The 27,339-nt window shown below is 58.0% G+C and overlaps 1 protein-coding gene across 2 annotated transcripts in view; it reads left to right on the forward strand.

The window, feature by feature from the left end:
• Positions 1-20,236, forward strand: part of MVB12B (multivesicular body subunit 12B) — a 141,722-nt gene extending 121,486 nt beyond the window's left edge. For both annotated transcript variants that reach the window (XM_059658051.1, XM_059658052.1), the window contains exons 8-10: positions 340-395; positions 2,849-2,908; positions 17,077-20,236. In XM_059658051.1, the coding sequence (XP_059514034.1) occupies positions 340-395; positions 2,849-2,908; positions 17,077-17,163 (203 nt within the window). In that variant the 3' untranslated portion in view covers positions 17,164-20,236. The remainder of the gene's footprint in view (positions 1-339; positions 396-2,848; positions 2,909-17,076) is intronic.
• Positions 20,237-27,339: the final 7,103 nt, after the last annotated feature.

Genomic DNA, 27,339 nt, shown 5'->3' on the forward strand with positions numbered 1-27,339 from the left:
CTAACGCGCCTGCTCTGCCCTCAGCCTCCGGCACCCCGTCCTGCTGGCAGCCCCTCCCCGGCTCCTGCCACTCACAGGCCAGAGGCCAGGCTCCGGGGCCGGTGCCGGGCCTGCTCTGCTCTCACCGCTCTTGTCTACACAGCTGCCTGCTCTTCCGGGGACGTGGGGGCATCTGCCTCCCGCACCAGGGGTGTCTGTGTGCACACCCCTGGGCCTCACGCTCCTGCGTGCAGGTTGGCTGGCTCAAGCCACGGCCTGGCTTGTACTGTCGATGTTGACGTCTCAGTTCTTTGACATGGATGGTATCTACAATGCCCTTTCCTCTCTCTTCTTTTGCAGCAATGGATGGTGTGCCTTTTATGATTTCGGAGAAGTTTTCTTGTGTTCCAGAAAGTGTAAGTGCCATGCATGATTTCCCTTCCCTCCCCGACCCCCGGCCTGAGCGCCCTCTGCCCCGTGGCGCGGGGGCATGCAGGGCTCTCCTGGTGACCCTCACACCCCGCCCCATTCGGGTCATTTCTGCTGACCCCCCTGCAGTACCCCCCCTCCCCGCTGGTCGGAAGCTCAGCCCTGCAGACAGCGACAGGCTGAGGGGCAGGGGCTCAGGCCCCTCTGAGCCTGGCAGCCAGTGCTGCCCAGTGAGTCCTTGAGAACGAATGAAAGGAGGGAGCCAGGGGGATCGCGCACTCAGAGGCAGCCAAGCCTTTTTGCTTTAAGTGTGATGGTTAATTGGACTGAACTTCACCTGGTTTCCAGGTTCAGCTTCATTTGGGTTTTTTATTTAACGATGATGATGTTCTACAAAAATGGAGGCTGCCTCGCTTTCCCTTTTAATTGCTGCACTCGGTGATTCCCGTTCTCCGCTCTCGCCGGAGTCCCCGTAGGCTGGGCTGGCCCGGCACGCAGTGTCGGGCAGCGGTGGGTTTCCATGTACCGCCGGCCTCGCCACCGGCCAGCACGGACACCCTCTACACGGGAGCCCCCAAGGCCCGCGCCAGCCCCGCAGCCTTTAGGGCGGGCACTGAGTGGGCTGCCTGGGCCTGAAGGCGGAGCTCAGACCTGAGAGGCAGGCGCCCACCCCCGGGCATGGGCAGCTGTGGGCTGGGCCACAGGCCCTGCCTGGCACCCCAGGCCTCTCTCCTGCTGCCTGCCCCCGGGTGGCAGTGGCCCTCCCTCCGCTGTGCAGGCCTGGCCCAGGCTGGCTGCATAGCCTGGTTCCCGGGATTTTTTGTCCCTTCCGAAGAAGTTTGCTTTAAGCAGCTAAGAAACATGCAGGCCCTGGCGGGGGCACCAGCTAAAGAATCCGTCAGTGTTTTTCTTGGATCCGACTTAAAACCACCCGGCTTGCCATGTGACCTGCTCTGGAGCCTCCATTTTCATGAAATATAATAGGCCTCCTCTGAGCCCTTCTGGAAAGCAGCTTAATCTTGAAAAATGCTCCTGACGTGACACGCGGAGCATGAGTAACTTCAGCCGACTCCACTCGGCCGTGTTGCCATGGCAACGCTGGCGCCTCTCCCGCGTGCTCCTGGGAGAGGCAGCTCTGCCCTGCGCACCAGCTCCGGCCAGGAAGTTTAGTGGGGCAGTGAGAGCCTAATGATACAACAGCTGGACCTCAGCTGGATCCGGGCAGCCGGGCAGGCGGCCCATGTGCGCGCGCGGCCTGGCAGCAGGCGAGAGCCAAACTGCTTTCTGGCTACGGGCAGCGCAGCCCGGAGCCCAGTGCCTAATCTGGTGGCCCTGCCCCAAGATCGCCCTCACTAATGGGCTGCTACCCAGGCGCTGCCGACTCAGCAAGTGCCCAAGGCGCGCTCAGGCCAAGCCCGGTGCCAAGAGCTTCCCTGCTTCCCTCACTTCACCCTCCCAGCAGCCTGGCCTGGGGGCCCAGCTGCTCTCCAGCAGGAGAGGAAATGATGGAGTGATGGAACCTGAGGCCGGTTTCGAGTCCCGGGCCTTGGACTTGGAAGTGGCCTCTTCCTACCTCGTCTCACAGGAGACCCCCCCCCCCCCCCCCCGCCTGGCTCAGGCCCCGCCCCGCCCCCTCGGGCTGCAGTTCAGAACCAGAAAGGCCCTGGGCTCAGGGGGCGGGGCCGGTGCCCTTGGGGGACTGGAGAAGGCCCATGTGCCCAGAGGGGGCCAGACGGGCTCAGAGTCTGTCCTCTGCCCTCTCGCCATGCACTCAGCCCCCGCTTCTCTGGGCCTCCCGCTGACTCTTGGAGCCGCATGTGTTTGACTTTGCATGCCGTCTGTTGAAAAGCCAGCATCTTCTATTAAAAGGTCCCCATATTCATGAAATTATAGAAACACCCATCAAAACGCGGTATTATTTTTCACCACCTTTCGTTTCGCAAATGACCGTTAGTAGGCAGTGATTTCGTTCACCTTGCATTTTCAAAGCCCTGGAGTTCCCCAGCTCCTCCCGGACACCTGAGTCCGGGGGGACTCGCTACCGGCCTCCTGGAACGACTCAGCCCCGCGCCCCGCAGCGGCCTGGCGGCCTCGGGGAAGGCGGGGCAGCTCCAGCCCCACAGCCGTGGAAAGAAAGCAAAGGGCTTCTCCGTGGGCAGGGGACGGGGAGCTGGGAGTTACTGGTGACAGCCACTGCCTTTCCGGACGGCGGGACCCTCCGGGTGCTGAAGGCAGAAGACTAAGCAGCGGTCCCTACACAGGGCACTTTCTGGAAGCGCCCTCACTAATCCCTGCAGGGTCCCCCTGACGGGTCCCAGGTTCCGTGGGGAGGGTGGAGGAAACACTGGGTCACACGGGGGCGGAGGTCACGCTCTGTGCACGACCGCCTGCGTGAAGGGGCAGTGCCAGCCCTGAAGGGCGCCGTGGTCTGTGCTTTCAGATGCAGCCCTTTGACCTGCTGGGAATCACCATCAAGTCTCTGGCGGAGATAGAGAAAGAGGTAAGCAGGTCCCAGCGCGGGAGGGGCTGGCCGGCTCGCGCACCTGGGTCTCTCCGGTTAGGGATCTGCTCCGGATCAGGAAGGACCGGGGTTGGGGTGCCCTTTGCAGAAAGCCACCCCCATGTCACTCACATGTATCGCTTGGAAAAAGAACCCACTTTTCATGTGTTTATTACTCCAGTCCAGTGTGCCAGCCCCTCCCCGTCCTCCTCGCTCAGAAGGCTGTAAGAGACGGAGGGAACAGCTGTGCTTTATTTTTTTCTCAATGTCTCAGCTTAAAGAAGGTGGGGGTTCGGGGAGGGGCTGCGTGTGCCGAGCCACCAGGAGGGGCGTGGAGACGGGTCCCGCCTCTGTGACTTAGAGGCCCGGGTGCTCCGCTGTGCGTGGTAAGCCAGACCCCATGGGGCAGCCTGGTTCAAACAGTTTGGATGTTTCTCTACTAAAAGGAAAGACACCCGAGCTGGGGGCACATGTGGCAGCTCCGACGAAAGGGCGTCGAGATCATGGAGTGAGATGGGGTCGGACGTGCCCCCGCTCCCAGGACAGCGTGGCGTGCGCGTCTTTGTGTGGAGCGGGTTGCGGAGCGTCACGTGCTTGCAGCAGCCCCGCTGAGGGGAACATTTGTCTCGGAGATGGAAGTGCGAGGACCATTTCCATATCCCCGCTCCTCTGGGCTTTCTCTGCTGTGCCAGCGAGCGGAAGGGGCTGCGTTATTGAAAGATGGCTGAAATCGAGGAAAATGGAATCAATGCAGTACAACAGATTACTAAAACTGTCACCGCAAAAACAAGACGGGAAAACCCCCTTGTCTTTGCCTTCCAGTAAATCATAAAACCCAGCCTGATTGTCATCTGTAGACCGGCGGCGGGGGCTTTTCTGTCTGTAACCTTCGGGGAAAGACAGGCCGCTGCCACGCTGGGGAGGCGCCTAGGACCCCGTCAGCCCTTCTCAGGTCCAGGAGCCGAGGGCCCTGCTCAGCCGGGCCCCGGCGCGGGGTCCTCGGTGTGCGTGGGAAGGGGAGGCCTCCAGGTGGCCTGCTCTGGCTGCAGGTGGTGCCGCAGGGCCCAGCCTGGGACCGGTCAGGATGGTGAAGTTCAGACGGACGGGTCTGGCCCACACTGACTGGGGGCAAGTCACACCCCCTCTCTGTTTAAAGCAGGGCTCTCCATAGACCGATCCCACGGGGTTTTTCGTGAATACTTGGCAGACAGGTGCCCGTCGCCGTGGCTGGGTGCTGTGAGGTGGCACGTGCTGGCGATGGGGCAGCCCCCAGCGTGGCCTTCGCTCCCCTGGGTCCCCGAGTGTTTAAGCACCTGCTGTGTGCTCAGCGCGGGCTCCTGGCTCCACCTGCCGCCTCCCCGGCCCTCGCCCACGCTGACCCGGGGGGTGTCATTCCTCCCATGTTGTGGGCAGAAATGGAGGCTCGGAGGGTGAGGAAAAGATTGAGGCCCAGTGTGTCACACCCCAAATCCTCTCCCTCATGACTCGAAGTCTGTGGCTCCGCAGACCTGCGAGGGGCTGGTGAGGAGTGAGGAGGGGGAGGGAGGGACACCTGGGTCCTGACCCTGGCCTTCGGGTCACAGGGGGAGCACACGAGGCGGGATGTGGGAGAGACACACAAGGGGGGGAATGTGGGAGAGGCCGGTGCAGGGCTGTGCCTGTGGTGGAACCGCTGTAAACCTCAGTTCTCTTCCCGCTCTCAGGACTGACGTGTCGAGCTGGGCTGTCTTGTCTTGAGGTCATAGGCTCTGAGCGGAGCTGGTGGGCAGACGGGCTGCAGTCCGCGGCCCTGGGCCTGAGTGAGCCGCAGTTTCCTCCTCTGAAAAACTGGGGCAGTCATGAAAACGCTTCCCCGGCTGCACCTGTGGGGTTTGACTGGGCACCGTGTGGCTGGCTTAGAGCAGGCCTGGCTGGCTCCCACTCCGCTGGCTCCCGCGGCCACGGCCGCCCCCTTGTCCACGGGGGGGGGGGGGGGGACGGCGTGAACAGCGGAGTCCAGCCCTCAGCGCGCGCTGCTCGGGCCGTGGCTGAGCGGTGGCATCGGGGGACCGAGCCGAGCTCTAGTTCTTGTTTCTAGTGACGGGCTAAGCACACACGTCCGTCCTCTCTGTTGAAGGAAATTGAAGCGGCGTTGAAAATGGGGGGAAACGGGAAGTAGGGTGTGAAGCCGTCGCAAACACCCGCCGTCAGAAGCTGTGGAGTTTTGCGTCTCATCTGAGGATTGGCACGTGACACCAGCCGTCCGCGTGCCTTTAGCGGTGACTAGTATGTTGATATCCGTACACTTTGGTGAACAGCTCCATCTTCTGCAGCCACGTGTGAGGGTTTTCTCCATAAATACACCTGAGCTTGCTCCTTCGAGGCCCTGAGCCCAGCCTTGCAGGGGTGGCTGAGGCCTGGGAGAGGCTGCACCCACAGCCCTGGCCTGGTCTAGGCCCCGGGGCTGGCCCTGGGCAGCGGCTGTCTCCTCCATGGGATGGTTGTCTCCTTTTTGTCCCCAGCAGGTCTGGCTGCTCTTGGTGGGGAGGGGTGGGGCCCAGGATCCGGGGAGCTCTGCTGCCAGCTTCCCTGCTCCCTCTAAACCAGCGGTTCTCAACCTGTGGGTCGCGACCCCTTTGGCGGTCAAACGACCCTTTCACAGGGGTCGCCTAAGACCGTCCTGCAGATCAGATGTTTACATGACGATTCATAACAGTAGCAACATTACCGTTATGAAGTAGCAACAAAAATAATTTTATGGTTGGGTCACAACATGAGGAACTGTATTTAAAGGGCCAGAAGGTTGAGAACCACTGCTGTAAATTGTTTCATCCCATTAAGCCAAGCCTCCTACCCCCACAGGCGGGAGACTGCCTATGGGTCAGGGGCACAGATGCCGAGACCCACCTGGGCCCCGTGCCTATTGGGGCCCCTCCCTGGTCTCCCCTGGCTCCCTGCTCCCTGCTCACAGGGCTGAGGAGGAGAGGGCCGCCCGGGGGACCGTGATGCTTACATCCGGACCCGGAGGTGCGCTTTCCTTACTCGCGCTGCCTGGGGTGTTTCTGAATGTGAGCCTGCGCCTGTCACTACCATTTGGCCCTGGGACGGGTCACTCCATGACTGAACCCCATTAACCTGTCAGCCTTGAGCTTGGGGGTTCGGGACCGAAGGAGCACTCCAGCAGTGCCCAGAAGAGCTGCCCCGGTGCACCCACCACAGCAGGGGGCCCCAGCCTGCCACTGAGTAACAGATGGAAAGAGACGAGGCGTACCCCGGTCGTGGGTGGGCCCCACAGAACCCCAATGAGCTCGGGGGACAGTGTGAGCTAGGACGAGGCTCTGCCCATGGTACCTGGGTGTTTGCAGGACGTGTGTGGCTGTGGAGGCAGTGGAGGCAGCGTGGTGCAGGGAGAGGACAGTTAGTCCCATGCCGGGGTAGCATGCCAAATCTGCCCCCCCCCCCCCGGTTTGACCCTGGGGCAGTCTCCTGATGACCCCGCCCCCAGGTCCGAGCCATGGTCAGCGGTCAGGACCTCCCCAGGGCTGTGGCCGAGGCAGGACTTGCTCACGTTTTATGAAAGACACCACGGGAGGTCATGTCCTAAGGTCATGATTAAAATCAGTGCACATGCTGCCGCGCAGATTTCAAAGGAAAAATCGTTGGGAAGGCACAGCTTTCAGCCCAGAAGCTCGCTCAGGCGCCGTGGGTGGGTTGTTGGAAACGAAGCCACGGTCACCAAAAACACTCAAATCTGACGGCTCCTGGCCCTCGGCCGTGGCACCGCCCCGGCTCTCCCGGCCCCTCTTCCTGCGGCCACGGCCTGCCGCCCGCATCCGTCCAGGCTCAGAGCAGGGGCTTTGCCAAGTAAATGGGTCCCAGGCTTGAGAGTGAGATTTTGTTCCTCTCCCCTCAGCCCGGGAGGTGGCCAGGGGGTGACCAGTGGCAGGAGTGGCAGCACCGGGAGGTCTTCTGGCCCCTCCCCAGGGGGCTGGGCAGCAGCCGGGGGCCGGGGGCCGTGTCCCCTGCAGGCCTCCTTGTCCTCCCGCTGCCCAAACAAAAAGCTCTCCCCTGGGAGTCGGGGAGGTGTAATTCTGCAGCCAGCCCCTGTGATGGAGCATCTTCCCTCCGAGTGAGCCGGGCAGATAAATGCGCTTTCTTTCCCTCGTAAGCAGTCGCCGTTTCTCCATCCGTGTATTTCCGTCCAGGCAGCAGCTTCCCCTGTCGGTCACCTGAACCGGAGCCTGTGTGCTCCTCCCCCACGGCCCCACCCTGCCTCCCTCACAGGCCAATCTGTCCCTTGTCTCGGGGAATGATGGCCAGGAGAGAGTGGCCTTGATGGTGGTAGATTTCACGCTGCGTGCATGGCGACCGGCGAGCCTTTTAAAAATAGGAGCTGGCGATTCCTGTGATGGACGGGCATCGGATGCCGGGCAGCTCCACACACAGCCATCTCCCCGCCTGCTGCCCGCCTCCCACGGAAACCACGGGCTCCCCGCCCTTCAGGGGCGCCGCACTCAGACCCAGCAAGGGACGTGCTGGTCGCCACCGGCTTCCTGGTGGAGCAAACAGCCTCCATTTTCACAGATCTAAAGCCGAAAGACAAGGGAGAGTCTAATTAGTAAAGGGACGCTCTCGTATTAATCACTCCCTTAAAATTGACAAGGGAGGCAGTCCATTTAACCACTTAATTGCTGCAGGTTTTTATGGGCTGCTGTTTGCAGGCGTATTTAATGAAGAAGTTATAAATCTAAGGGAGCTTAAAATTTTAATTTTATACCTAAATATTTTCCTTGTTCTCGTGTTTGTAGTCAATCCTCAAGAGTGCAGTCACGTGGAATGTTCTTTAAATGAACATATTTGCTAACTGGCATGATTTCAGTTTTTAAAACATTGGTTCCAGCAATTAGGCATTTTTTTTTCAGTTCCCAAATGACTAGAGAAATTCGTCTTGATTATAATTGCTCTTAGCCACGCATATCTAATTTGTGTCTTTTTAAGCGTTAATTAGTAAACAGCCTGAGCTGACATCTTTATGTGTTTGTATGTTGAAAAATGGGGCTTACTGCTTATTTAGCTTGGGCCCACTCCACGAGGAGCGACGGCACGACATGGAGGTGAAATTAACGGGACACATGTGGCAGCTCGAGGTAAAAAGAATTTCTGAATTCAACTTTTGGACATTCGGTTTTCATGGGCTTCTGCTGGCCCCTTCAAACAGCTGAGATGCAGTGTGGATTTGGAACCTGCATAGGCGGGCAGAAAGTGAAACAGAAGATTTTTGTATCAGTAATGAAATGGCAGAGTCCCAATTTTATAAAAGCAAAACGTTCATATCCCAGCACAATTGCTCATTCTCTCGACTCTGGAAAGCTTTCATTGTGCTTATTAACGCCAAAGAATTCTGTGCGGGGAGAGGGCGCAAAATGTGTGGTCCCTTTGCACCATCTAGTGGTCAGGTCTTAAACTGCAACAGGAAATAAGCTGCCTTCTCTCCACCTGTGAGATTTAACCTTTTCACCACCCAGAATCCTTTTTATTTATATTTCAGTAAGGACGCTGATATTTCCCCCCCCCTTTTTTTTATATTGCTCGCCGACAGCTGCACCAGATGCTACAGCGCTGTCGCAGAGTGGATTTCATCCCAGCCCAAAACAAAGTGACCTGATGCCATTCAGTGGATGGCCTTTCCGAAGGCACAAAAGAAGTGTTGTCCTCACTGTGAAATGTGGGAAGCAGCTTGGGGACCACCTCAGGAGCCTGGCCACCGTTTCGGGACCAGTTTTACGCCCGAGACAAGACCAGTTCTCTCCCCATAAATCCCGGCAGGTCTCCTGGGCAGTTTATCCTCTTAAGCAGCTCCCCTGCCCATCAAAATCAGCTTTTAACATTTAGTGTTTTCCCCCTGAGGTCACAGGTTTTACATGTTTATAAAAATGCAAACATTTCAGACACACAAACTTCCCCACATTCCACTCCGGGGATACACACACATACACACACGTAAACATTACACAGGCTCACAATACACACAGTATTCTGTGCCTTGTTGCACACTCACCATGCACCTTGCACATCCTGCCATGGCAGTGCGCACAGATCTGCTCCCCCCTTTCCGCGACTGCATGTTTGCTCTGTGATAACTTCCGCAACCACTGCGGACTGCCTTTTGAGCTGTTCCGGTCATCCGCTGTCAGGCTGCAGCGGTGTATTTCCTTGTACGTGTGTCCTTGCTCCCCTGGGCCTTCTTACAATATGTTCCCATCCTGCCTTCCCAGGAGGGGAGATGTACCTTCATGACTCTACCGTCAGCATGGGAGGGTGCCCGCTTCCCACATCCCCTCTGGCTACACTTCCCTGGTATTTAAAAGTGAACATCTTTTCATGTTTATTGCTCATTTGCATGTCTTTTATGAATGTCTCCTGTTTGTACCCTTTGCCTAATGTCCTCTATTGACTTCTTTAGCTTTTCTCGTTCATTTTTAAAGAGTTCTTTATGCTCTTTATAACAACCTTCTCTCTATTCTGGGTACACACACACACACACACACACACACGCACACCACTCTCACCAGCGGCTTCTCACCTTGTTAATAATGTGTTCTAAATTTTTTTCATGGGCAGATTAATTTTTGGCTTCAGAGCATACTTAGAAGATTATAAAAATATTCACTCCTATTTTCTCTACCCTTTTGTACTTTAATATATTAAAATATTAAATGCTTCTCAACTCCTTAACCCACCTGAAATGTATTAGAAGATGAGGGCTAGAACCAGATTTACTTCATCTTAAAGTGTTAGCCAGTTTTCTCAGCATTGATTATTTTCTTCAGTGAATTGTAAATACTACCTTCATCATACACAGTCATGCACCGCGTATACCAGTGGTCCCATAGACTGTAACGGAGCTGGGAAATTCCTAGCGCCTAGTGACATCGTAGCCGTCCTAACGCCATAGCACAACACGGGACCCACCTGTCGGGGTGGTGCTGTCTGTGGCTTGTACCACCTGCTCGCCAGTCGTACACAGTGTGGCAGGTACATTATGCAGAGTACGTCAGACTTGATGATGATGATAACTGACTGTGTTGCTGGTTTCTGTACTTACATACTCTTTATTGTTATTTTAGAGTGTGCTCTTTCTACGTATAAAAACTGTTTGCCCTAGAACAGAAGCCGATGTCTCGTGCTTCCCGCACCTCTCGTGCTTGATGTACTCTCCTGTTGCTTCGCACAGTAACGTGCTGTCCAGGCGCGTGGCTCGGGGCGTGGGCTGTACTGTGCAGGTTTGCTTAAGTGCACGATGATGCTCGTACAACAAAGTCTCCGACGACACGTGTCTCAGAGTGCATCCCCTCGTCGTTAAGTGGCATGTGACTGTCTCCACGTGTAAGTTAATTAACGGACATTTTCCTTGACTCTTCTTTTGATCGATTACCACACTATAGCTTTGTGATAAGCCTTAATACATGATAGGGCTAGCTCTTCTTCCCCCAAACAAATCCTAATTATAGTCACATGACTATTCTTCCAGCTGAACCTCAGAATCGTTTGGGGGCAGGGGGTCCAGAAGCTCCATTTCCCATTCATTGTAACTGGAGGACATGGTGATGGGGCTGGCATTTCCGGGAGGCGTCTCCCTCGGGCCTTGGCTCGCCTCACTCGGGGAGAACGGAGTCCTTTGCAGAGTCCTGCAATTCCTTCCGGCTGCTCCAGGGGTTGCACGTGTCTGTGGCTCCGTTAGCTTTTCTGTTACTCGTGTATCCAGAAGCTGTCGGCTTCGCATTGCGTGGCTGGAGTTGGCTGTCTCACGCTCACTGTTCCTGACGGTTCCTCGGTCGCTTTGGGCAGGCGGACAGTTCTGTCATCTGCAAACCCGACCCCAGGCCCCTCCTTCCCAGTGTCTGTCCCTCGCCGGTGCCTTCGCCTGGCCGCACGGTCCGGTCACTGGGCCTTCTTGTCTTCATGTTTTAATGCAGGGTTCTAGTTTCAGTATTCATCCAGGGTTCCATTTTGGCCTGTCATATGTAGGGACGTGTCCCTTTTTCTCTCGTGTTAAAGAATTAGCCATCTATTTTTATTTTCCTAAATGTTTTTATTAGAAATGGATGGTGGCTTTTGATAAATGTCTTTTAATCATCTCTTGAGATGCTCATTTTTTTCTCCACGAGCATATTAATATGGTAGATGATATTAATAGAGTTCCTAATTCTGAGAGTCTCGGGCTCCCTCCTCCCCGCTCTGTGGTCCTGTGGCCCGAGCGGTGGCCCGGGCATGCGCCACACACATGAGCGAGCCAGGCCGGGCGTGGGAATGGCTGAGGCAGCGATGACGCCTGGCGGACAGAACCGCCCGCCTGGGCACTGTCCTGGGTGGTATTCCTGCTCGCGCAAAACTAGAGTCAAGATGATGCAAGTCCTTCGTAGAAGGGCGTTTCTCTTCCTACGGTATGGGGCTCTTTCATCGCCGCCGTTTAGAGTAATAGCCCCTCACATTGAACTTGTGGAAGGCTACCTGCACGGAGGTATGGCGCGAGCACAAAGAGCTGAGGAGGGGGAGGCACCTTCCCAGCGTGACCGCCTCTCCTCCCACAAACCAGGGCCAAAAAGCAGGATCGGGTCAAGCGTTTTCTGCAAATAAGCCAGGAGAGGAGAAATGCAGACGGCTGCTTCAGGTGATGCTCGGGTGAACTCCGGAACGCTGGCGCGGTGATGGGGAACCCGGCTGTTTGCGGCCACAGAAGTGTTTATTCGCAGGGGTGCGGAGGGCTCGGGGCTCTGCCCCAGGTGGGGACGTAGGCGTCACCAGCCCCTCCTGCGCGCCCCAGGTGTGGAGCAGGACGGGGTGACTGATAAGGAGGGATGACGTGACCGGAGGCCTCAGAGCAGGCGGCGGCCGGGCTGAACCAGCGCCTCACCCAGCCGTTCTCGGGCAGCCCTGTGCCCACAGACGTGGTTCCTGCTCCCGGAGCACGTGGGCCTGGGGGGGCCTTGTCCACCCCGTCACCTAGGGCGACCGGCGGTGGGACGGGCTCCCGATCCCGGGGTTGCTCGGGAAGCCACCTGGGAGAGCCAGCGCAGGGACCGGCCGAGCACCCTCACAGACCGAGGTTGTCAGAGGCCCTCCAGCGTGTCCCCGGCCCTGGTGGCCTGGTGGCCTGGGTCAGCTCTCTGAGCCCCGGGTTGCTCACTGTTGCGGGAAGAACAGGACCAGCTCCACGGGGCGTGAGGATTTGGTCCCAACACTCACTCTGGACCCGGCAGCCCCTGCCGCCCTGTCACCTGTGGAGCCATAACCCAGGAGCCCTGAGCGGCCGCCCTTCCTTGAGGGAGGTGCCAGGCGTGCTCCCTGCTCTGGGAGTTCTGGGACCTCCCCCCCGAGGGGAGGGCAGGCCTGGCTTCCCCGCAGCCCAGCCTCTGCAGTGTCCAGCCCCGAGGCGTCCCCTTCCCCAGGTTTGAGGTGTCCCTGAGGTGACGCAGTCCAAGTGCGAACAGGCCTCCCGCAGGGCAGGAGCCGGCAGGACGGGCCGGAGGAGGCCGGCTGCCCAGGCCACCCGCCCCGGCTGAGTCCCCGCAGCCCGGCTTCCAGAGGAGCGAGGAGAGGACACTGCCCATCGCCCCGAGGGGCTGAGCCGTGGGCGGTGAGCACAGCCGGTCAGGGCCTGGGCTGTGCAGCCACGGCAGGGGCCAGGCAGGGCAGGCTTGGGAGAGGCGGCCGCTGCCCAGAGCCCTGCCCACCTCCCTCTGACTGTGCAGGGACCTCCATGCCTTCCGGAGCCCGCCCTTCACTGGGCCGACCCCTGCACCGGACTCCTCTCCTTGGCCTGAGTCTTGCCCCTTTACCTCCCCTCCACCTGTGCTCCCCTGGCCGGGCCTTCCAGGCCCCTCTCACCGAAGTGCCCTCCGTGTTGGCGCCCGTCAGTTCTACCCCCACCTCCGAATTGCGTCCCCTGAGGAAGTGGGTGCAGACACGTGCCAGCTGCTGGGCCTGTCCCCCTGCCCCGGCTCGGCCTGTGACCCTGTGCAGCGCGGCTTCCCCGCAGCTTCCACAGCTGGACACACCCCGAGCGCCGCCCTTTCTGATGCTGGACCCAGGGAGGGGAGGGGGGGGTGTGCCTTTCTCCGGGGGAGCTGGTAAATGTTTGCAGGCAAATGCTGGTGCCTGCCCCACCCCGGCCAGGCCCAGCGCCCTGGTGCTGGCGAAGCCTTTGGCCCTGAGGCACGGAGGACGCGCTCCACAGGAGTCATCGCCGCGCCGTGAGAGGGCCGGTGGGTGGGATGGTCGCCACCTTTGGCCAGTGGCCCGGCAGTGAAACGCCAGCTCCAGGTGCCCTGGAAGCTGTGGTCCGCACCTCCCACTGCCGGGATGCCGCCTCGCGGCGACAACAGGACAACAGCCGTGGGGAAGGTGGGAGTGGTGCGCGGTGAGGCCTGATGCTCCCTTGCAGGGCCCCAGGCCCCTGGGAAGCCCCAGGCGGGGCCCTGACAGTGATGTCTCTTTCCTGGAGAGGCCGCCCAGGCCGGGCTGCTGCTGCTGCGGCTGCTGCGATGGCGGCCTGTGCCCACCAGAGGGCGCCCAGGCCTGGCGCCGCTCCGCTGAGCTGGCGCTGCAAACCCAAATTCTTTTTAATTGAAAATTTTTTTAATTCAAAAAGGATTTGCTGTTTGTAGGCGAGTGCAGGTTTCCTTATGTGGGAGACTAATGTCTTGAGTAAACAGATCTGGGCCCAAATCCACCTTCAAAGGTGCTCGCTGTTTGCCCAGGGGAGAGAGGGGCTTCCAGAGGCGGCCCTAGTCTCTTGGGCAAACACTCTGGGGCCGCAATCCCGCCGAGGACAGCGTCTGTGGGAAGGGTTATCCGCAGCCTAAGGGGGATTATGTCAGGGGACATATGTTGAAATTTCATTTGGGGAGTTAGAGAAAACAAGGGGGGGAGTCTCCTTTCTCTCCAGCCAATATAACCTAAAAAGGGAAAATCCCAAGGGCAGAGGTGGGGGACAGCAATCTGTGCTGCGCCCCGATCCAGGCGGGGGGTGAGGGGAGGGCTGTGTACTTGGGCTGTGAGTCAGGAAAGGGCTCTGTGTGCTCTCCCCCTGCCCCTGCCCCTGCCCCAGACATGAGAGGAGGAGGATTTAGCAGCTCATCCTTGAAGGCCCATCTGTGCCTCCTTCCTAGGGACCCCGCCCCTACTCCTGGCCACAAAGACTGGCCTCAGGACTCCCTAAGCCCAGGCCAGCACTTGCTTGCCCAGGCTGGGAAGTGTCTCGATCCCGCTCTGGCCCCCACCTTTTCTGGGGCCACCCCTGCTGGCACCCAGTCAGCAGAGGGCTCAGGCCTCTGGCTCTGGACATCTGGGAGCTACTGCCTCTGCCTCCACCTCCCTTCATGGGCTTTCTGTGCTGAGCAGCCCCCACAGATGCAGGCCTGACCGCCGCCGTGTCCCCACCACCCCGGAGCCAGGGCCGGCACAAAGCCTGCCCAGCAGGGCCTGGCCACTGGCACTGGCACCTCCTCATTTGAGAGGCGCCTCACCCCTGCTGCTGCCCCAGGCAGGCGTTTCCCAGCTGGTCTCAGAGCAGCTGAGGTGAAGCCCCCAGCCTCCTGCACCCCCTCAGCCTCTGGGTCCTCATCCCAAGCGCCGGGCCCGGCCTCTTCTCTCCCCACCTTGAAACATCTTCACACCTGAGTCCAGCTCCCCGGACCCCAAGTGCTCCCACTTCCCCCCTCACCCCCAGTTCCACGTCTCCCCAGAGTGCTCCTTGGCCACTGGCAGCAAAGCTCTCGTGCTCTCTCCCCTGGCCTCGTCTCCTGTGCGCTCATTTGGGCCCCAGCGCCCAGCACTGGGTGGATGCGGTGGATTAGCTAAGGCAGCCCAGGAAGGAACACTTACTGCTGTGATGCACCTGAGCAGCCACCAGGTGGCGGTATTGTCCCGGACTTCGCCTGGAGTCCACGGCCTCCTGCGGCAGGTCTGCCAGCCCTGGGAGCTGAACCCGAAGGTCCTGGCCTGGCCCCTGGTCCCCAGAGAGCAGAAGAGTGACCAGGTGGTAACAGATGTACCCGGAGGCCAGGGGAGGGTCAAAGGCACAAACCTCATCCCCCCGCAGTGCAGCCCTGAGAGGCCGACTGTGACTCCGCTCCATTGCCGTATCATTGACATAAAACATTGTATTCGTTTCAGAGGTACAACATAAGGCTTCACTGTTTGTACGCATCTCAGAATGATCAGTCCCGTTAACATCCCTCACCATAGTTACAGAATCTTTTCCCCGTGATGAGAACTTCTAAGATTTACTCTTAGCAGCTTTCAAATATGCAAAACAGTATCAGCCATCGTCACCACGCTGCCCTCCACTTCCCCGAGACTTCTTAGAACCGGAAGTTTGTACCGTTGACTCCCCCCCCCCCCCAATCTGCTCTCTGACTTGGTTGGGGTTTTTTGTTTTGTTTTTTAGATTCCACATGTAAGTGAGATCATGTGGTACTTTTCCTCCGTCTGACTTATGTCACTTAGCATAATGCATCACCAGCAGCAAGACTTCACTCTTCTCAGGCCGAATAATATTCCACTGTGTGTATACAGGGCTGGGCCGAAGCTTGCCGCTGCCTGTGACGGTCTGTTGAGTTACTAAAGCTGCTGTAATAGTCACACCCGCACGTCTTTCCCATGCGAGCAGCTGTACTGTGTGCCACGTTCCGCTATCCCTGAGCCGGTGAGGGCGCTTGGGGTGTGCTCTGCCCGGCTCATGTGAGTGAGCTGCGGAGGGCAGACAGCTCCTCAAGTTTGTCTTTCACTTCCTTGGGCTCAGAGCCGGCAGTGGGACTGCTGGGTCGCATGGTGGTTCTATTTTTAGTTTTTAAAGGGTCTCCATGCTGCTTTCCTTGCGGCGGCACCAGTTGACATTCCCAACAATGCGTCCGGGTTCCCTTTTCTCCGTGTCCTCACCAACCCTCGTCACTTCCTGGTGACCCCACTGCCGAGGTGAGCTTACCGAGGTCCCGAGAGGAGCAGAGACCTGCCCGAGGTGCCCTGCGATGTGAGCGCCTCTCCCGCCCTCCGCCCTCGGAGACAGGCTGTCTGTAGGGACCCCATCCTTCCCCCACCGGGGCCTGTGGCTCCGCACCTCCACCTTCGCACAGGGACGGTCAGCCGGGCCTCCCCCAGCCCCAGCGCACATCTGTGTCTGTCTGTCTGTCTGTCCTGGGCCAGTGCTGTGGGACTGCCAGGCAGGGGGGTTGAGGACGCTATCAAACCTGAAACCTTTGAACTTCCAGCTGCTCTCGCTCAGCGTGGCCCCAGAAGTGCCTCCTGGCTGCGGGGTGCTGGCGCAGGGGTGCTGGGCAGGCTCTGCCAGGTGCCTGGCGGGAGCAGAGCGTCCGGAGCCCTCCCTGTGGGGGTGCCCGGGGATGCCCCCCTGCTGCCAGGGCTCCACCCCATCTTCCTACCAGTGTCCCCGCAGAGGCGGCGGCGGGCGCTGCTTTAAGTAGGCGAGCCCTTTTATGGTGATTCCAGCTGCTGAAAAGGTTTCAAATCGTATTTTAAACGCTTGACAACCACTGACCTAGTGTAAGCTCCTCATTCCCAAAACCTGTAGGAGCACCTGGCCGTCAAGGTGACCCTCAGGTCCCCTGGCCCCACAGTAAAGGCGCTGCCCTCGGCCCAGGATCTGCTGGGTGCGCTCGGGGGCCAGTGGGTGCCGCCCTAGAGGGTGCTCGGCAGCTCATGAGGCCACTCGCACACCCGCAGGGAGCGGGCACGGGCAGGGCGTGTCCGTCACCAGCAGTGCTCGAGGGGCACGTACGCGGAGCGGCAAGTGGGGGTCCCCTGGGCCTGGGGGCTGCACTGCCCTTGGTCAGGCTTGGGACGGAGACCCAGATCTGCCCTTGCCAGTGTGGGACCGTCTGCGGGGTGGGAGGTGGAGGGCGCCGGCGTGCAGCCTGGCACACGGTCAGCTGGTGCGTTTGCCGCTGGCGTCGTGGCTCAGGCACTGCCGGAGCTGAGGTCTCACCTTGCGGGCGTGGGGCAGGGACTGTGAGAGGTACCAGCCCTCAGAGACCAGCAGGCACGGCAGCCCCACGGGCGGGTCTGCAGGCACATGCTCGCACCCACAGCCCGTGTGCCGCACAGGGCTCGGCGAGGGCCCCGCGCCCCGGGTCCCGCACACTAACCGCTCTCTGTCCGTCCCTCCGCAGTACGAGTACAGCTTCCGCACCGAGCAGAGCGCCGCCGCCAGGCTCCCGCCCAGCCCCACGCGCTGCCAGCAGATCCCGCAGTCCTGAGGGCCCAGCTGCCTCCTGCCTCCTGCGGGGAGAGACGCATCGCCCCGGCCCGAGTGCCCGCCTCACCCGCCCCCTCCGCCGCCCTCCACTGCCCCACCGGCTCGGCGGGGCGACTCGGGCAGCTGAGCTCTCCCTCCTGGTCATCAGCTTGCCTGACATGACGCCCCCTCCCTAGGGACATTCATAACCTCGACTAACCTGTGTGTGCCGGAGCGACGGCTCCTGACGTGTCCGTGTGAGGAGCAGTCGTCCTTAAACAGCCCTGCACCCGGGGCCACCAGTGACTCCCTTCCCTCCTGTCGCTGCCGCCAGCCACTGCCCCTCCTGGGAGACCCGGGCGGCTCCCATCACCCATCAGGCGGCTGGAGCAAGGCCCCCAGCCCCACTGCATCAGGGGCCCCAGCATCTCACCACGGCCCTGCCCAAGGAGGAAGAGCTGGTGGCCCAGGTGGACCGCGCCTGGCTCCCCACCCGCTGTGAGCATCCGAGCTGGGACTCGGCACTGGATCCGCACGGACGCCCTGAGGTCAGGGGCAGCGTGCCCGGCGCTCCCTGCCCAGGACGCTGTGCTCACCACCTCACACCCACGTCCCCCCAAAGGGCTCGTCTCTGCAGTGCCCACGTGCCATCAGCAGTGCCAACTGCCTCTGCCCGGTGCCTGACCCGGGACCACAGCCACTGGCCTCCCAGGTCGTCGAGGAAAGAGGCTCTGGGCAGGGCCGGCCGCGTCCCGCCTGCCTCCGCTCACAGGAACAGCTGTTGGGAACAGTCCGTCTGACCCTGGTCGTCGAACCGGGACCGGCACTGACCTTTCTGCCACGAGTGGCCAGTGGACACAGCGCCGCTGCGGAGTCCACCTCGACGCGCATCTGCCGTGAGCACGGGGTCCGCTGTGCCTGGAGCAGTGAGGGGCCCACCAAGACAGCAGCACGGGGGGGGGGGGGGGGCCCACCAGGGACAGACCTTCTTCCCTGTCCCCGGGAGGGCACAGGGTGACGGTGCCACAGGAGCCAGCGCCATTAGGAAGCAGGGCCGGCGAAAAATACCTCACGCACCTGTCCCCCCCACCCCCAGGCCCTCGCCGCCTGCCCCTGGGCCACCCCCTGGGTCTTCACTGTAATACCTCCTGCTTTCTGGGCATCGGGGTGTGGTTGCCTGGCCTCCCCAAAACCTGAGGACACCCCTGGTGAGACCGGCCTTCCCGTGCCTCCCTCGCGGCCAGGTGGCAGGAGCCGCAGTGCGTGGAGCCCGCAGGGCCCCGGGCCTTGGGATTGGTGCTTACCCAGGGCCCGAGAGCTGCCGGGCTCAGTGTGCCGCAGGCATGAGCTCGTTGCGTTTAGAGGAGTTAGGGGAGCCCCAGGCCCGGAAAACGTGTGTACTGCTGCTTTGTGGTGGCGGCTGGTTCAGAACCAGGTGACCTGTGTAACTTGAAGGCCGACAGACGGTGGCGTCCAGCAGGCGGGGGGCAGAGGCGGGGGGGGAGGCAGAGCCCCGATTCCTCCTGTGGCTCCCGTGGCCAGTGCGCTCTGGCCTTCGACCTTTCTCACGCCTGGTTGGGAGATTATCTCGACCAGGAGCACCCGGCAGCCCCTCTCCCTTGACTGACATCTCAGCCGCTCTGCTGGGACCTGGGTGAGGGCGGCCATCAGTGGAAGGGGAGGGGTGACCACAGCTCCCTGACCACGCCCCTGGGGGGCCACCTGGCAGAGGCGAGCGGAGAGCCCTCCCGCATCGCAGACCTGGTCTAGGGCGTGGCCTCGCCTGAACATCGCGATCAACGTGGCCTGGACCGGGGTGACCGTTAGTAGCTGGTGGTGGCTTCCAGGCTGCTCCCAACCCTGCTGCTTTGCCTCGTGACGGGGTGCGGATGAGCAGGTGTGGGGGTGACAAGGCTCGGAGCCGGGCTCTGGCTCACACCTACCAGCTTCTTCCTGGAGGGCACTCTTCTCGACAAACCCGCTGCCCAGGGGGAGGGGGAGGGAGGGGGAGGAGGGGGAGGCTCTGTTGGAAAGGTGAAGGCAGCGGCCCTCCCTCCGCCCCGGCCCCTCGTCCCTCTGAGAAGACTGAGCGAGCACAGCGCCCCCTTCCTTCTCTTCCCTCTGACATTCGTCTCTCCACGGCCTTGGAGGTGGCACATGACGAGGAGGAAGTACCTGCTGCAGGTTCTCTTGTAAATTTATAAGCAGCTTCTACCCGACCCGAGTCCAAGAGCTGATGTTGGCCACGACCCTCCTCCACTTGGTGAGGGAGGAACCCGCCTGCGGAAGAAATAGCAGGTTAGACCCCAGGCTCCCGGCTGCGTCTCGTCCCCCACCCCTGCCCAGGAGGCTGGTGGTGAGGAGCCGCGGGGTTGGTTGGGGACCACCCCGTCCTTCAGGGAGGGGCGGGCGCAGGGCGACAAGCGGAACTCGGCGCACTAAGCCCATCCTCCTTGCCAGGCCTCAGGCCGGCACCTTAAGCACATTTCTCCCGTCATTCCCCCTCGAAAAGCAAACACCCAGATGTGGGCGCTGTTCGCTCCGTCAGATGGAGGAGCCCAGACTTGTCCAAGGGCACAAGGCTGGTGAGTGGCAGAGACGGGTTTGGAGCCGTGTCGTTGGCCCCAGAGCCGCGGTGCCAGCCCTCCCACCATAAGCACACGCCTCGGAGCAGGGCCAGGGGCGAGCTGGCTACCCCGCACTTGCCATCTGTGGGGAGGCCCAGCCCACAGCTCCTTGGAGACCAGGGACCCCGAGGGCGAGGGCAGAGGGGCCTCCAGGCGCACAGGCTGAGCGGTTCGAAGGCTCCCGGTCTGCTGTGCCCGGAGGCCTGCAGGCGCCCGGGGGTCAGCCAGCTTTCTTCGCCTGTTGTAAACGTGGCCTCGGCCGCCAGGGCTGTCACCACCCTGAGCCGGGCCTGCCCTCCCAGCAAAGGTGCGAGCTGCCCCGTGTGCCGAGGCCACTGCACTCCCCGCAGGAACCTGTTCTCGCCGCGCGTATTTATTCGAGGCGACTCCTGCGGTTGACAAAGGGAAGTTTCACTGTGTGATCGTCTGTCTCTTAATATAATTTGTTAAATAAATGTTTTGACCTTTTCCCGGCTCGCTGCTGTCTCTGAAGCCACCGGATAAAGCGCCCCCAGGCCCCCCGCTGGCCCCAGCGCCACCCCTGGTCCCAGCGCCACCCCCTGGCCCCAGCCTAGAAGGAGCTGGGGCGCTTAGACGGGCTGGTCCCGCCAGGGGGATCAGGAGGATCAGGAGGCCGGGCGGCCTGCGCTCCCTGGCACCCGCTCAGGAACGGCCCCTGGAGCGGGAGTCCCCGTTGCCTACGACAGGCGAACGTGCGCTCCGCTCCGCGGTCACAGCGAGGAATGCAGGCCTTTCATCTGCGCCTGCCCCGCAGCCCTGTCTGCAGAGGCTGGCCCGTGGGGGACGCGCAGCTGCGCGGTTTCGTCCGGCCCCACGGCTCACCTGCGTGTGAGGCCGCTCCCAGCGCCGGGAAGGGCGGCAGGGCCCCGGGACAGCGGCTCCCTGTGAGGGCGGCAGTTCAGGGTTCACCATCAAAGCGCTCTGCCGTGACAGGTGACCTTGCATGTTTGGGCTCGACAGTGTGGTCGGGGCCTGCACGGCCTCCAGCCCTGTTCCTGCTGGACTCTGGCGGGACGGGGTGCCCCGGGGGTCCCCACACGTGTCAGCGCCTCCAGCCCGGGCCCCGCCTGTGGCATCCCGCAGCAGGAGGAGAGGAAAACCCCGGAAAATTAATTTCATGAGGAGTCTGAAGAGCTGGGTTCAAGTTCTGGCTCTGCTACATCCTTCAGCTGGTGGCCCACCCCGTCAGGATGGGGACCGGGCCTCCCTCGGTGGCCTGGCTCACCTTGGGAAGGGGGACCGAGGACGTTCGCAGGGCGTGTAGCATGAGCAGAGCCCACGCAACACGCGGGCCTCGTCTGGGCCTGGGTTCTGTGGTGCCGTCCATAGCGTGTGCTGAGTCCTGCCCAGGGCGGGTCACCAGCAAGTGCAAGTGGTGGCCTTCAGCATCCAGGACCCAGAGTCTGACTGCGAGAGGCCTCAGGGGAAGGCAGGTTGACGGGTGCTCAGAGCCCCAGGAGAGGCACCTCACACACTGGCCGGGGGGGGGGGGGCGGGGGGGGGCAGCAAAAAACTGAGATCCACACACAGCGGCCAAGGTAGGGTTAGCAGCCAGACCCAGGGGACACTCTGAGCCCAAAGCAGGACCTGGCCAAGCCGCAGAGAGGCCAGAGCCAGGGAACACCTGCCTCTCCTGTCTTGCCCACGCCACCTCGTCTGCCTCTACCTCCCATTCTCTTGCACCCTGGCTCTCCCTCTCATGTTCTCTGCACACCAGCATTCTTGGCACATACAAGTGGGTCTACACACAGTCACCCAAGTTTACACATGCTCATTCAGAAGATCCAGAGGCAAGAGTCCCAGGCCAGACTCTGATTGGCCGGCCTGGGTCAGGTGACCCCTTCTATTCCTGGTAGCTCTGGCCCAGGTGGGAGGGGGGGATATGTGATCACAGAGTATCTGGAGCCAGTTTAGGTTTGGGTCCTACAGAGGCATCTGCTACAGAGGAAGGCAGGACTGTGGGCAGAGGGGTGGGAGACCTTCCCAGGAAGACAGAAAAGCACCCCACCAGGACACCCAGGTGGCTGCTGGGAACTGAGGTGGGTGACGCATCATTCATCCTTCCATCCGTCCGTCTAGCCATCCAAGTTACGTGTGAGCACCTTCCAGATGCAGGCCCTGAGCCGGGCACTGGGATTCAGCAGTCGCATCCCTGTCTTCACAAAGCTGATGGTCTGGCCCAGTGGTCGGCAAACTGCGGCTCAGCAAACTGTGGCTCGCGAGCCACATGTGGCTCTTTGGCCCCTTCAGTGTGGCTCTTCCACAAAATACTGACTTCTGCGCATGGGCCATGAAGTTTCAATCGCACTGTACCTGTGCGCCCGCATGTGGCATTTTGTGGAAGAGCCACACTGAAGGGGCCAAAGAGCCGCATGTGGTTCGCGAGCTGCGGTTTGCCGACCACGGGTCTAGCCCATCTCACTCCACAGTGTGTACACGCCCCAGCCATATCTCTCCTACTTCTTCCCCTGCTCTGCCTATTTTTTCCAGACAAACTGGCTCATCCCTAAAACTTGGGGGCATCCCTGAGCCCCACCCTTGCCTTTCTCTCCCCCTTCTTCCTCCTCCCAGCAGCCGGGAGCACCCCGTGTCTTTATGCTTAGCTCTGTCACGGGCCCATCTCCCTGAGCTCCAGCCACACAGTCCCAGCAGCCACCTGGATGTCCCACCCTGACCCCAGCGTATCCTGAGCTGAATGTCCCATCTTCCTCCTCCCCGCACAGGGCTCCCCTTCCGACAGCTACACCTCCCCCAGAGTCACCCACACCACCCCTGGAGCCATCTGGGGTCACCCCATCGCCAGCTCATCTAAATTTGCTTTCAAACTCGGCCACTGTTTTCTCTCTTTGACCCTCAACTCTCCTCGCCTGGATTCCTGCCATTGCTCTGCCTCCAGGGCCTTCCCCTCTGGGCCATCTCCCACACAGCCAAGGTCCATCTAACAGGACGTACAGGGCTTTGCCCCTCACCCCCAGAGTGAAGTCCCAGTCCCTCCGGTTTCTGCCCACCACCATCCTGCGTCTGACCTCCACCTCCCAGGCCAGCCTCCGCTCCCACTAATCTCCCTGCTGTATTTCTAGTTCCCTAAACTCTGTGCTGCTTTGCCTTTGCAGATGCTATTCCCTCTGCCTAGAAAGCATTTTCCTGATTTCCTGCCGGATAAACTCCTACTTGTCCTTCAAAGCCCCGCTCATACGCCTCCTCCGTGGTGTCCTTCTAGGCCCCTTGGAGGTAATGGGCCCCCCACCCCGAGCCACGCCATGCAGCGCCCATGAGAGCCGTGGCTCCATTGGTGGCATTGGAGCCATCTGCTCCACTCATGAGAGCATTTGCTCCTGGAGGGAGGGGGACACGTCTCGCTTGTCATACTGCCCTCCCCAGCCACAGAGACTCTCCATCTGAGCGCCAGCACAGCCCAGAGCAGCAGCAGGCACAAGCAAATATCTGAATAAATTTCCTGAAGCCGGCAGGGAGACCGATTCAATTGCTGAGAAGCTCCAGAAGGATGGACCCCAGTGGCACTTGCTGTGAGGCTTGTGACCGTCCAGGGACCGTGAGGACCGACGGCCAGCCTCCCTGGCGGGTCCTGATGCGGGCCCCAAAGACGCCAGAGATGAGAGTGAGCCCTGGGCCCTCATCCAGCTCATCTCTGAAGCCACAGTGCCCAACACGTCCCATGATGGTGGGTGGGGCAGGAAGATGAACTGCCACAGAGGGCTGGTTCTCTCCCTCAACCCCAACTCGGAGATGCCAGAGAAAGAGAGAAGATCGATGGATTACAGGACCCAACACTACAGCCAGGAGGGCCGGGGTCTCGGAGTGAGGAGCAGCAGCAGGCAGAGGGAAAGATGGCCAAGGACACGGGTGAGAGATGGCGTGGGGGGGGCAGTTTTCTGGCTGTGCTCATCATTTCTGCCTCATTCCCCCCCCGCCCCCCGCTCCCCGTTCATCCTTTTACCACCAAAACAGCAGCTGGGCCCCCTCTTCCCCTCTCACCATACCTTGGACCAGGTAGGGGCAACCAGAGACACAGGTCTTGGGGAAGACAGGGGTCTGGGATGTCTTCTCGAGGGTCTGGATCTCCTGATATGGGAGGACAAGGTTGGCACATCTGAGGTACATTCACATCCCCCCCCCACCTTCTCTGGGGGGGGGGGGGTGTGCACAGGGTTCGCAACCTGGACTGCACATTAGAACTTCCTGTGCCAGGCCACACCTGGGTCACTGAACTCAGAATCTTCAGATGATGGACCCAGGACTCAGTCATTTGTCAAGCTCCCCAGTGACGTCGATGTGCAGCCACAGTTAAGAACCCCTGGCATGGTACCAGCCCGTGGAGCTGAGAGTCCCAAGGAACAGTGAGTTCACAGGAAAAAAATACCAGAAGAGCTAAACAAGAAGCTGACACCAGAAAAACGGAGAGACCAGACAGAACATGAGATAGATAGACATTTAAAAACAGCTCCCAAGAGTTAAAGGGGACACTGGAAACAATAGGCAGAAGCAAGTTGCTTTGAATAAGAGTCTATTGGTTTTAAAATACTGAGACTAAAGACGAAAAGAAACAGATAAATCAGCAATTGCACTTGAAGATTTTACTACATTTTTCCCAGTAACTATAGCCAAGTTGATAAAATACGAGCAAATATACAAGGACAGCATTATCCTGATACCAAAACCAGACAAGGATACTACATGAAAAGAAAATTATAGGCCAAATATCCCTGATGGACACAGATGTAAAAATCCTCAACAAAATAGTAGCAAACTAAATTCAACAATACATGAAAAAGGATCACATGCCGTGATCAAATGGAATTTATTGCAATGATGCAAGGATGGTTCAACATCTGCAAATCAACCAATGTTATACACCACATGAACAAATGAGGGATAAAAATCATATGATCATCTCAATTGCAGAAAAAGTATTTGACAAACTCCAACATCCATTTATCATAAAAACTCTCAAAAAAAGCAGATATAGAAGAAACATACTTCAACATAATAAAAGCAATATATGACAACTAACATCACACATGATGGTGAAAAGCTAAAAACTTTCTTCAAGATCAGGAAAAAGATAAGAATACCCATTCTCACTACTTTTATTTAACCTAGTGTTGGAAGCCCTAGCCACAGCAATTGCGGGGGCGCGAAGGGGGAGGGAAAGAAAAGTCACCCAAATTGGAAAGGAAAAAGTAAAACTGTCACTATTTGCAGATGACATATTATATATTGAAAACCCCAAAGACTCCACACACACACACACACACACACAAACTGAATAAATGAATTCATAAATTTGCAGGATACAAAACCAATATACAGAAATATGTTACTTTCCTGTACACTAATAAAGATAAATTAAGAAAACAATTGCATTTACAATTGCATCAAAAAGAATAAAATATCTAGGAATAAATTTAACCAAGGAGATGAAAATGAAAGACATGTACACTGAAAACTATAAGGCATTGATGAAAGAAACTGAAAATGACACAAATAAATGGAAAGATTTTTTTTAATGTTCATAGGTGGTTAGAATAAATAACTGGAAGAATTAATGTTGTTAAAAAGTCCATACTAACCGAAGCCATCTACAGATTCAATGCAATCTCTATCAAAATTCCAATGGCATTTTTCACAGAAATAGAACAAAACAATCCTAATTTTGTATGGAACCACAAAAGACCCCAAATAGCCAAAGCAATCTTGGGGGGAGGGAAGAAAGCTGGAGGTATCATGCTCCCTGGTTTCAAACTGGATTACAAAGCTACAGTAAATAATCAAAAATATATGACAGTACGGTATTGGCACACAGACACATAGAGCAATGGCACAATTAATTTATGACAAAGGAGCCAAGATTATACAATGGGGTAAAGACAGTCTTTTCAATAAATGATGTTGTGGAAACTAGACAGCCACATGCAAAAGAATGAGACAGGACCACTGTGTTACACCATGTACTAAACTGAACTCAAAATGGATTGAGGGCTTCAATGTAAGACCTCCTAGAAAAAAACATAGGACACTCCTTGACATTGGTCTCAGCAATGAGTTTTTGGATCTGACTCCCAAAGCAAAAATAAACAAGTGGGCCTACATCAAAAGAAAAAGTTTCTGCTCAGCAAAGGAAATCAATACAATGAAAAAGCAACCTATGGAAGGAAGAAAATATTTGCATATCATGTATCTGACAAGGTATTGATATCCAACTATATAAAGAACTCATACAACTCAATCGCAAAATAAACAACCGATTAAAAAATTGGCAGAGGATCTGAGTAGACATTTTTCCAAAGAAGACATTCAGATGGCCAACAGGTACGTGAACACGTGCTCACCATCACTAATCACCAGAGAAATGCAAATCAAAACCACAAGGAGCTGTCACCTCACGCCTGTCAGAATGGCTCCTATCAAAAAGACAAGAAATTACAAGTGTTGGCGAGGGTGTGGGAAAGGGAACCCTCTCTCACTTGGTGAGAATGTAAGTGGGCGCAGCCACTGTGGAAAACAGTATGGAGGTGCCTCAAAAAATCAAGCACAGAACTACCACAGGATCCAGCAATTCCACTTCTGGGTATTTATCCAAAGAAAACAAAAACACTAATTCAAAAAGATATATGCGCCCCTGTGTTCCTTGAAGCACTGTTTTCCATTGCCAAGGTATGGACACAGCCTTAGTGTGCATCAATGGATGAAGATGTGCTGTACACACAATAGAATGCTGTTCAGCCATAAGGAAGAATGAAATCTTGCCACTTGCAGCAGCATGGAGGAATCGTGAGGGCATTCTGCTAAGTGAAAAAAGTCAGACAGAAAGATAAATACTGTACGATCTCACTTATGTGTGGATTTAAAAAAAAAAAAAAAACTACAATAAAAAACCAAGCTCATAGATACAGAGAACAGCGTGGTGGTTGCCTGAGCCAGGGGTGGAAGGGAGGCAAAACGGATTTAGGGGATCAAAAGGCACAAACTGCTGGTTACACAACAAGTAAGTCATTGGGCTGTAATACACTGCATGGTGCCCATAACTAATGATGGGTCCGATAGTGCGGATCTGAGAGTGGCTAAGTATGGTGACCCATGTTAACTAGACTTCCGGTGACCATCGCACCATATTTACAAATACTGAATCATCGTTGTACGCCTGAAACTAATGTTGCATGTCAATTATTCTTCAATAAAAAATGATTTTTACATTTGAAAAATCACTAATAAACAAGAGTCCAATTATTAATATTTTCCTTTAAAAATGGCTCTTATACCCACAGTACCTTCTGGTGGAGAGCAGTCCCGGAAGATGGGGTGGAGGGGTTCGTGGAGGAGACAACGCCTGCTGAGCTCTAGGGGTACTGGATTGGCGGGTAATTCAATGGCGGGGGAGCCCTGCCTCCTCATTGGGCACCAACAAGCACTCACGGAGGACAAGGGCAGTGCGTCTTGTGCGCTACCACCAGTCCCGCACTCAGGGGTCACCTCCCCATTTAGCAGACATGGAAACAGACTCCCGAGAGCGCCGAAGCTCACAGCCAAGT

The sequence above is a fragment of the Myotis daubentonii genome, chromosome 11 (assembly GCF_963259705.1).
Source record: "Myotis daubentonii chromosome 11, mMyoDau2.1, whole genome shotgun sequence".
NCBI classification, from domain to species: domain Eukaryota; kingdom Metazoa; phylum Chordata; class Mammalia; order Chiroptera; family Vespertilionidae; genus Myotis; species Myotis daubentonii.